The sequence below is a fragment of the Pseudochaenichthys georgianus genome, unplaced genomic scaffold, assembly GCF_902827115.2.
Source record: "Pseudochaenichthys georgianus unplaced genomic scaffold, fPseGeo1.2 scaffold_534_arrow_ctg1, whole genome shotgun sequence".
Classification (NCBI taxonomy): Eukaryota; Metazoa; Chordata; class Actinopteri; order Perciformes; family Channichthyidae; genus Pseudochaenichthys; species Pseudochaenichthys georgianus.
In genome coordinates, this window is record NW_027263095.1 from 1 (window position 1) to 10,775 (window position 10,775).

The 10,775-nt window shown below is 41.3% G+C and overlaps 1 protein-coding gene across 1 annotated transcript; it reads left to right on the forward strand.

Annotated features, from left to right (window-relative positions):
- The first annotated feature begins 6 nt into the window (after positions 1–6).
- Positions 7–4,056, forward strand: LOC117443085 (nucleoporin NUP35-like). Its single transcript, XM_034079022.2, has 5 exons — positions 7–12; positions 95–164; positions 365–493; positions 3,141–3,272; positions 3,781–4,056. The coding sequence occupies exons 3-5, from the start codon at positions 365–367 to the stop codon at positions 3,856–3,858; spliced, it is 339 nt and encodes a 112-aa protein (XP_033934913.2). The 5' UTR covers positions 7–12; positions 95–164; the 3' UTR covers positions 3,859–4,056.
- The last annotated feature ends 6,719 nt before the right edge of the window (positions 4,057–10,775 follow it).

Below are 10,775 nucleotides of genomic sequence, written 5' to 3' on the forward strand. Positions count from 1 at the left end.
CACTGTGTTCGGGTATTTAAACTGCTCAATATATACTGCTGTCATTGCATAATATATACGGTGAATACATGTAGATTAAATGTGTGTGTGTTAGTTTTCCTCCAGCCTCAGCCTCCTACATCCTGCTGCAGTTCGCTCAGTACGGAAACATTCTGAAACACACGGTGAGACACGAAATCCTCTCTATTCCAGTCGTATATAGAGTGTAAACATGAATATACAAAGACATGAGAGACGAGGCAAGCAATGACCGTCATAAAGCTTCGAATGGAGTTAGGAACAGCAGCAGGTAGTCTGAAGATGCTTGAGGTGAACACAGATGTCTTCAAGAAATATAATATGATAAATGTTTTGATGATTACAGATGGCGTCTCCTGGTAACTGGATGCACCTTCAATATCAGTCCAGCCTGCAGGCCAGGAAAGCTCTGTCCAAAGACGGGAAAGTGTTCGGAGACGCCATCATGGTGGGAGTCAAACCCTGCATAGACAAGGTCAGTAACTGGAGAGAGAGAGAGAGCGAGAGGTGCAGGAACGAGTCCTGAATCCTGGAAAAAAACCCACCTTTAGCTTAGAAGTGGTGAAGTGAAGTCATGTGACCGAGCTGTAGTTCCTTTATAGCCCAGCATTAGCCTCCTTTAGCTTAGCGGTGGTGACGTGAAGTCATGTGACCGTGCTGTAGTTCCTTTATAGCCCAACATTAGCCACCTTTAGCTTAGCGATGGTGACGTGAAGTCATGTGACCGTGCTGTAGTTCCTTTATAGCCCAACATTAGCCTCCTTTAGCTTAGCGGTGGTGACGTGAAGTCATGTGACCGTGCTGTAGTTCCTTTATAGCCCAACATTAGCCACCTTTAGCTTAGCGATGGTGACGTGAAGTCATGTGACCGTGCTGTAGTTCCTTTATAGCCCAACATTAGCCACCTTTAGCTTAGCGGTGGTGACGTCAAGTCATGTGACCGAGCTGTAGTTCCTTTATAGCCCAACATTAGCCGCCTTTAGCTTAGCGGTGGTGACGTGAAGTCATGTGACCGAGCTGTAGTTCCTTTATAGCCCAACATTAGCCACCTTTAGCTTAGCGGTGGTGACGTCAAGTCATGTGACCGAGCTGTAGTTCCTTTATAGCCCAACATTAGCCTCCTTTAGCTTAGCGGTGGTGACGTGAAGTCATGTGACCGAGCTGTAGTTCCTTTATAGCCCAGCATTAGCCTCCTTTAGCTTAGCGGTGGTGACGTGAAGTCATGTGACCGTGCTGTAGTTCCTTTATAGCCCAACATTAGCCACCTTTAGCTTAGCGGTGGTGACGTGAAGTCATGTGACCGTGCTGTAGTTCCTTTATAGCCCAACATTAGCCACCTTTAGCTTAGCGATGGTGACGTGAAGTCATGTGACCGTGCTGTAGTTCCTTTATAGCCCAACATTAGCCTCCTTTAGCTTAGCGGTGGTGACGTGAAGTCATGTGACCGAGCTGTAGTTCCTTTATAGCCCAACATTAGCCGCCTTTAGCTTAGTGGTGGTGACGTGAAGTCATGTGACCGTGCTGTAGTTCCTTTATAGCCCAACATTAGCCACCTTTAGCTTAGCGATGGTGACGTGAAGTCATGTGACCGTGCTGTAGTTCCTTTATAGCCCAACATTAGCCACCTTTAGCTTAGCGGTGGTGACGTCAAGTCATGTGACCGAGCTGTAGTTCCTTTATAGCCCAACATTAGCCGCCTTTAGCTTAGTGGTGGTGACGTGAAGTCATGTGACCGTGCTGTAGTTCCTTTATAGCCCAACATTAGCCTCCTTTAGCTTAGCGGTGGTGACGTGAAGTCATGTGACCGAGCTGTAGTTCCTTTATAGCCCAGCATTAGCCTCCTTTAGCTTAGCGGTGGTGACGTGAAGTCATGTGACCGTGCTGTAGTTCCTTTATAGCCCAACATTAGCCACCTTTAGCTTAGCGGTGGTGACGTGAAGTCATGTGACCGTGCTGTAGTTCCTTTATAGCCCAACATTAGCCACCTTTAGCTTAGCGATGGTGACGTGAAGTCATGTGACCGTGCTGTAGTTCCTTTATAGCCCAACATTAGCCTCCTTTAGCTTAGCGGTGGTGACGTGAAGTCATGTGACCGAGCTGTAGTTCCTTTATAGCCCAACATTAGCCGCCTTTAGCTTAGTGGTGGTGACGTGAAGTCATGTGACCGTGCTGTAGTTCCTTTATAGCCCAACATTAGCCTCCTTTAGCTTAGCGGTGGTGACGTGAAGTCATGTGACCGAGCTGTAGTTCCTTTATGGCCCAACATTAGCCGCCTTTAGCTTAGCGGTGGTGACGTGAAGTCATGTGACCGTGCGGTAGTTCCTTTATAGCCCAACATTAGCCGCCTTTAGCTTAGCGGTGGTGACGTGAAGTCATGTGACCGTGCTGTAGTTCCTTTATAGCCCAACATTAGCCACCTTTAGCTTAGCGATGGTGACGTGAAGTCATGTGACCGTGCTGTAGTTCCTTTATAGCCCAACATTAGCCTCCTTTAGCTTAGCGGTGGTGACGTGAAGTCATGTGACCGTGCTGTAGTTCCTTTATAGCCCAACATTAGCCGCCTTTAGCTTAGCGGTGGTGACGTGAAGTCATGTGACCGTGCTGTAGTTCCTTTATAGCCCAACATTAGCCGCCTTTAGCTTAGCGGTGGTGACGTGAAGTCATGTGACCGTGCTGTAGTTCTTTTATAGCCCAACATTAGCCGCCTTTAGCTTAGCGGTGGTGACGTGAAGTCATGTGACCGTGCTGTAGTTCCTTTATAGCCCAACATTAGCCACCTTTAGCTTAGCGGTGGTGATGTGAAGTCATGTGACCGTGCGGTAGTTCCTTTATAGCCCAACGTTAGCCACCTTTAGCTTAGCGGTGGTGATGTGAAGTCATGTGACCGTGCGGTAGTTCCTTTATAGCCCAACGTTAGCCACCTTTAGCTTAGCGGTGGTGATGTGAAGTCATGTGACCGTGCGGTAGTTCCTTTATAGCCCAACGTTAGCCACCTTTAGCTTAGCGGTGGTGATGTGAAGTCATGTGACCGTGCGGTAGTTCCTTTATAGCCCAACGTTATCCCTGCACATCAGGTGACTTTGATCCCAGTTTGAATCCCTTTCCTTCTCTCTTCTCCTCAGAGTGTGATGGACAGCAGTGTCTCCTCGCCTCTCTCCTCCTCCTTCTCCTCCATCCTCCCCTCCACTCCTCGCTCCGCCATCAGGCCGCTCAGCGCTGGCTACAAGTGCAAGACGGCCGGCAGCGACTACCAGGTGACCTCCGACCTCAACATTCACTGAGACCGTATAAACTGTACATCTGGGACACTTAAAGGGGACATATTGTATCTTATATATCTTGTGCACAAAAATCTGGTTATCTTTAATACAGAAATAAGACGGCTCATTCAAAACATGATTTAACAAGCTGTTAATGTTTGCTATAATTAATGGTTGCAACTTGTCCCCAAAAAATCAAAGCAGACTTGAGTGCTCACACATTATAGACTGATAGACTGACTGAAGTTAAACACTGTTTTTTAAACATTAAACCATAAGGATGAAGGACTTAATCGATATTAAACTGTCTTTAAGGGAAATAAATAGTTTTTATATTTAAATGCTTCAAATCCCACATTCTATTTTAAATAAAGTCTTAAATTGAACTTTTCTTAATCTGTTAGAAACTCAAAAAAAAGCCTTATACGTCCCTTTTTAGAAGTAATAATGTGTGTGTGTGTGTGTGTGTGTGTGTGTGTGTGTGTGTGTGTGTGTGTTTAAGGTGTTGGCAGACAGACAGACGCCCAGGAAAGACGACAGTATGGTTTCCAAAGCCATGGAGTACATGTTCGGATGGTGACAAAACACAATGCATCATGGGATACCTGCAGCCTTGAAGGAAAGAGAATCCACGGACAGATGGATGAACTGATTCACTACACAGTGTGTGAGAGTGTGCGAGAGAGAGTGTGTGTGTGAGAGTGTGTGTGCTGAGGTTATTTCTCTCCTTTTATAATCAGTATTTTTTAATGTCGTCTCCAATAAAGATTTTTCTCTGTTTTGACTCCAGTGAAGTTTGTAGTTCTGTCAGCAGCCACATGGGGGCGCTGTTTAACACACACATTTATTTAAACTATTTTTTTTTCATTTTAATCTTAATTTTACAGATTTGGTAGACCTTCAAACTGAACACATGAAATGTAAAGTACTCTCTTGATGTGTTGTTTCAAAGTGAGTCGAAGATGTAGAATAGATGTTTTTGATTAAAAAAATATTTGTAACCTATAATCTACTAAATAGATTGAATCAAATATAACTGTTCAAACTAATATATATTTTTGTTTATAGCAGGTTTTTCTGTATTTCGAAAGGCTGTCGAAAATGTGAGTTTTCTTGTCCAGCAGATGGATCAACAGGCCCTGACAGACACAAAATGTATTCTGATGAGATCTAAATCCTAAAATAATATAATAATACTTTGGAAACAGAGAGATCTAAAGATTTTTAACTGTTTACCCGGAATAGATCATAACTGGTTCTTTCTTGGGCACACACCTGATCCAGTTGAGCAACATTTGTCTGAGTCACTGCACACCTGGGCCTGCCGAGAAACCCACCGTACGTCATCTATGACTCATGCATAGTAGCGACAAGTTTAAACACGAGCCAAATGTGCGTGCCGTGCACACACACACACACACACACACGTGGAAAAACACATCTCAATCGGAGTTGGAACCAGTTTCACCAATTTGTAGCAACGTAAGTACAATTGTGTGAACTAAGTACATTTACTCAAGTACAGTACTGTAAGTAAAGTGTTGAGGTACTTGTACTTTACCTGAGTATTTCCATTTTCTGCTACTGTGTACTTCTACTCCACTACATGTATTTAATACCTTTAGTTACTTCACAGACTTTAGTTCCACCTGGAGTGAATCCACCAGCTACCCTGCAGTCTACAAAGTACTCCTGCAGTCTACAAAGTACTTCAGACTAGCTGCACCTCCACCAGCTACCCTGCAGTCTGCAAAGTACTTCAGACTAGCTGCACCTTCACCAGCTAACCTGCAGTCTACAAAGTACTTCAGACTAGCTGCACCTCCACCAGCTACCCTGCAGTCTGCAAAGTACTTCAGACTAGCTGCACCTTCACCAGCTAACCTGCAGTCTACAAAGTACTTCAGACTAGCTGCACCTCCACCAGCTACCCTGCAGTCTGCAAAGTACTTCAGACTAGCTGCACCTTCACCAGCTAACCTGCAGTCTACAAAGTACTTCAGACTAGCTGCACCTCCACCAGCTACCCTGCAGTCTACAAAGTACTTCAGACTAGCTGCACCTCCACCAGCTACCCTGCAGTCTACAAAGCACTTCAGACTAGCTGCACCTTCACCAGCTCTGAGAACACTTTCATGATCAATCATTATAAAACATATCATATATATTATTCTGAAATGGACCAATCTGCACAACGACTACTTTCACTGTCTTTCACTATATTTAGATGAGAATACTTTCTACTTTCACTTGAGGAACATTTTGAATGCAGGACTTTTACTGGAACAGAGTATTCCTACACTCTGGTACTTCTACTTTTACTCAAGTACAAGATCTGAGTACTTCTACTTTTACTCAAGTACAAGATCTGTGTACTTCTACTTTTACTCAAGTACAAGATCTGAGTACTTCTACTTTTACTCAAGTACAAGATCTGTGTACTTCTACTTTTACTCAAGTACAAGATCTGTGTACTTCTACTTTTACTCAAGTACAATATCTGAGCTTCTACTTCTACTCAAGTATACGATCTGAGTACTTCTACTTTTACTCATGTACAAGATCTGAGTACTTCTACTTCTACTCAAGTACACGATCTGAGTACTTCTACTTTTACTCAAGTACAAGATCTGAGTACTTCTACTTTTACTCAAGTACAATATCTGAGCTTCTACTTCTACTCAAGTACACGATCTGAGTACTTCTACTTTTACTCATGTATAAGATCTGAGTACTTCTACTTTCACTCAAGTACACGATCTGTGTACTTCTACTTTTACTCAAGTACAAGATCTGTGTACTTCTACTTTTACTCATGTACAATATCTGAGCTTCTACTTCTACTCAAGTACACGATCTGAGTACTTCTACTTTTACTCATGTACAAGATCTGAGTACTTCTACTTTTACTCAAGTACAATATCTGAGCTTCTACTTCTACTCAAGTACACGATCTGAGTACTTCTACTTTTACTCATGTACAAGATCTGAGTACTTCTACTTTTACTCAAGTACAATATCTGAGCTTCTACTTCTACTCAAGTACACGATCTGAGTACTTCTACTTTTACTCATGTACAAGATCTGAGTACTTCTACTTTCACTCAAGTACACGATCTGTGTACTTCTACTTTTACTCAAGTACAAGATCTGTGTACTTCTACTTTTACTCATGTACAATATCTGAGCTTCTACTTCTACTCAAGTACACGATCTGAGTACTTCTACTTTTACTCATGTACAAGATCTGAGTACTTCTACTTTTACTCAAGTACAATATCTGAGCTTCTACTTCTACTCAAGTACACGATCTGAGTACTTCTACTTTTACTCATGTACAAGATCTGAGTACTTCTACTTTTACTCAAGTACACGATCTGAGTACTTCTACTTCTACTCAAGTACACAATCTGAATACTTCTACTTTTACTCAAGTACAATATCTGAGCTTCTACTTCTACTCAAGTACACGATCTGAGTACTTCTACTTTTACTCATGTACAAGATCTGAGTACTTCTACTTTTACTCAAGTACACGATCTGAGTACTTCTACTTTTACTCATGTATAAGATCTGAGTACTTCTACTTTCACTCAAGTACACGATCTGTGTACTTCTACTTTTACTCAAGTACAAGATCTGTGTACTTCTACTTTTACTCATGTACAATATCTGAGCTTCTACTTCTACTCAAGTACACGATCTGAGTACTTCTACTTTTACTCATGTACAAGATCTGAGTACTTCTACTTTTACTCAAGTACAATATCTGAGCTTCTACTTCTACTCAAGTACACGATCTGAGTACTTCTACTTTTACTCATGTACAAGATCTGAGTACTTCTACTTTTACTACAATATCTGAGCTTCTACTTCTACTCAAGTACACGATCTGAGTACTTCTACTTTTACTCATGTACAAGATCTGAGTACTTCTACTTTCACTCAAGTACACGATCTGTGTACTTCTACTTTTACTCAAGTACAAGATCTGTGTACTTCTACTTTTACTCAAGTACACGATCTGAGTACTTCTACTTTTACTCATGTATAAGATCTGAGTACTTCTACTTTCACTCAAGTACACGATCTGTGTACTTCTACTTTTACTCAAGTACAAGATCTGTGTACTTCTACTTTTACTCATGTACAATATCTGAGCTTCTACTTCTACTCAAGTACACGATCTGAGTACTTCTACTTTTACTCATGTACAAGATCTGAGTACTTCTACTTTTACTCAAGTACAATATCTGAGCTTCTACTTCTACTCAAGTACACGATCTGAGTACTTCTACTTTTACTCATGTACAAGATCTGAGTACTTCTACTTTTACTACAATATCTGAGCTTCTACTTCTACTCAAGTACACGATCTGAGTACTTCTACTTTTACTCATGTACAAGATCTGAGTACTTCTACTTTCACTCAAGTACACGATCTGTGTACTTCTACTTTTACTCAAGTACAAGATCTGTGTACTTCTACTTTTACTCATGTACAATATCTGAGCTTCTACTTCTACTCAAGTACACGATCTGAGTACTTCTACTTTTACTCATGTACAAGATCTGAGTACTTCTACTTTTACTCAAGTACAATATCTGAGCTTCTACTTCTACTCAAGTACACAATCTGAGTACTTCTACTTTTACTCAAGTACAATATCTGAGCTTCTACTTCTACTCAAGTACACGATCTGAGTACTTCTACTTTTACTCATGTACAAGATCTGAGTACTTCTACTTTTACTCAAGTACACGATCTGAGTACTTCTACTTTTACTCAAGTACACGATCTGAGTACTTCTCCTTTACTCAAGTACACGATCTGAGTACTTCTCCCCCCTCTGAATAGAAGTGATGCATTGGAGGTTTGGGGATTATTTCAGCTCCAGTTGACCTCTCTCCCACATATGCCCCCCCCCCCCCCCCACCCCCCCCCCCCCCCCCCCCCCCGGCCCCCCTAGTAAACACAAACACAAGGCTGACGGCAGGTAGAAGGAATCAGAGGAGGGGTGTTTGCATGTCAGAGACTTTCGAGGAGCTTATGCGTGACCCTCCTGATCTTAAAGAACATTTGGAGGCGATTAGAGGGAAACAGTTTGTGGGAAAGATTAGAAATGTTCAGGCGTCGGCAGCTCTGTGAGACAGCTTCACGTGTTTACAGTGTGTGTGAAGTGGTTGTGTGTATATAGAGAGTGACAGTGAACATGTACTCAGATTGAAGTAAAAGTAGTTGTAGTGTAAAATATTATGTTACAAGCAAAAGTTATGCACTTAAATAAAAGTACACTTACAGTACTTTAATTTCCTATATTTGTGTGCTATTATTTTTCAACTGTATAATGGGGAAACTCACAAAACCCAATTTGCCCCATGAATAAATAATTCATTTTTTGTTTCAGATTGTTCCAGTTACCTTAATACCAATTATAAGCTAATGACAAATATATATACACGTATAAAAATACATATTATCGTATAATCATATGTTAAGATGTCCAGCAGTGTAAAGCACATTCATGCATGAATACTGTTAATCCAGTTATTTCATATATGATGCTGAAACCTCGCGAGATTTGCGAAACAGAGCACCGGCCTGTGTGTTACAGAGGTGAAATCTCGCGTTACTTGAACACTCGGTGTCTCATTCCTCCACGTTTTTTTTTTTTTTTTTTTTCATTATAAAATGAAGCAACCGTCACATAAACAAATTCACCCTTATTTAAATAAATACTTCTGTTTTTGTTTCTGATTCGTCCTAGTAACTCTATACATTCAGATTATTAGCTAATACAAAATATAAATACATACAAAGATATTGGCATAATCATAGGTTGAGAGATCCAGCAAAATAGAGTACTTTCATGTATTTCATTTCAAACCTTTATTTATCCAGGTGTATCCCATTGAGATCATTGATCTCTTTTCCAAGGGAGACCTGCTCAAGTAGTTCCACATGAAACATAAACACATAAACAGAACAACAAAAAGGACATTTTACAGCATCATTACAGGGATTATAATTTACAATAACTATCCACATGAGCAGGTACCAACAGCTTCCGGTTGAGTAGCATCCAACCGAGCTTTAAAAACATTTAGTGGCACCAGATTGCTCAGTTTCCATTTAATTTGCAGACTATTCCAAGACAGAGGAGCTGCGCATCTAAAAGTTGCCTTCCCTAAGACAGTCCTAGCAACATTTAATAAAACCACAGCATTCGATCTCAGGCAGTAGCCACTTACAATTCACCGTGAGATCAGGGAGCAGATATAAGATGGAAGTTTCCCTAGCATGGCTTTGTATATAAAAATGTACCAGTGACTGAGCCTCCGTACAGTTAGTGAAAGCAAACCAGCCCTTGCATACAGGGTGCAGTGATGGGTTAATGCTTTACAGTCTGTCACACATCTCAGAGCGCTGTGATACGCAGCATCTAACTTGACCAGGCAACGGGCAGGTGCATTCATATAGACCAGATCCCCAGAGTCCAGCACAGGTCAAAGGTCACAGAGCCTCTTCCTGGCCTCAAGCGAGAAACAGGACTTGTTCCTGTAGAAGAAACCTAGCCTAACCCTCAGCTTTTTAAGCAGATTATTGACATGAAGTTTAAAAGAGAGACAATCATCAAGCCAGATACCAAGGTATTTGTAACAGGTAACAACTTCAAGTTTTATTCCTTGCGTAGTTACAATATCTAAAACAGGCTCTGGTGTCTTTTTAGCTTTAGAAAAGAGCATTACCTTGGTTTTATCCACATTTAAAAGAAGCTTTAGTTCAGAGAGCTGAGTCTGAATAATGTTAAAAACAGCCTGTAATTTAACACCAGCCTCCTTAATGGAGGGACCTGCACAGTACATCACAGCATCATCCGCATACAAATGTAAAGTAGCTCCTTCGACATTTTCACCTAAACTATTGATGTAGATGGAGAATAAAAGTGGTCCTAAAACAGAACCTTGAGGAACACCATTAGCAATGTTCAACCACTCAGAAGACAGCCCATCAAAGTGAACACATTGGGACCTTTCAGAGAGGTAGTTCACAAACCACCCACTGCATGGCTGGATAGGCCAATACTGAGTAGCCTCTGCTTTAAGATGAGATGATCAACGGTGTCAAACGCTTTGGAAAGGTCAATAAACAGAGCTGCACAACTCTGCTTATTATCTAAGATACTCGTAATGTCATTCACCACTTTCAATGGGTGATTGTGCATAACAAGTGCTATAACTTTTGGTACTTAAAGTGTATTTTGATGTACCTATACCTTCTACTTTAAATGCTGGTTGTTTCTAACTTGTAAGACAGTACTTTTACAAGTAGAAGTCTAAGTACTTCTTTCACCGCTGCGTTTTATCATGTATGTTTTATAACAAATACCCATTTCAACCACAACGTCAAACCGATGAAGTAACACATCTCGCGATACTTGAGCGATAGATTTGTGGTTCACAGAGTAATCTCGCGTAACTTGAACACTCAGTGTC

Excerpts from the sequence above, each read along its gene's own strand:
- LOC117443085 (XM_034079022.2), top strand. The coding sequence starts at position 365 with ATGGCGTCTCCTGGTAACTGGATGCACCTTCAATATCAGTCCAGCCTG. Across the intron at positions 494-3,140 it reads TCAAACCCTGCATAGACAAG|AGTGTGATGGACAGCAGTGT; the intron begins GTCAGTAACTGG and ends TCTTCTCCTCAG. Across the intron at positions 3,273-3,780 it reads CGGCCGGCAGCGACTACCAG|GTGTTGGCAGACAGACAGAC; the intron begins GTGACCTCCGAC and ends TGTGTGTTTAAG.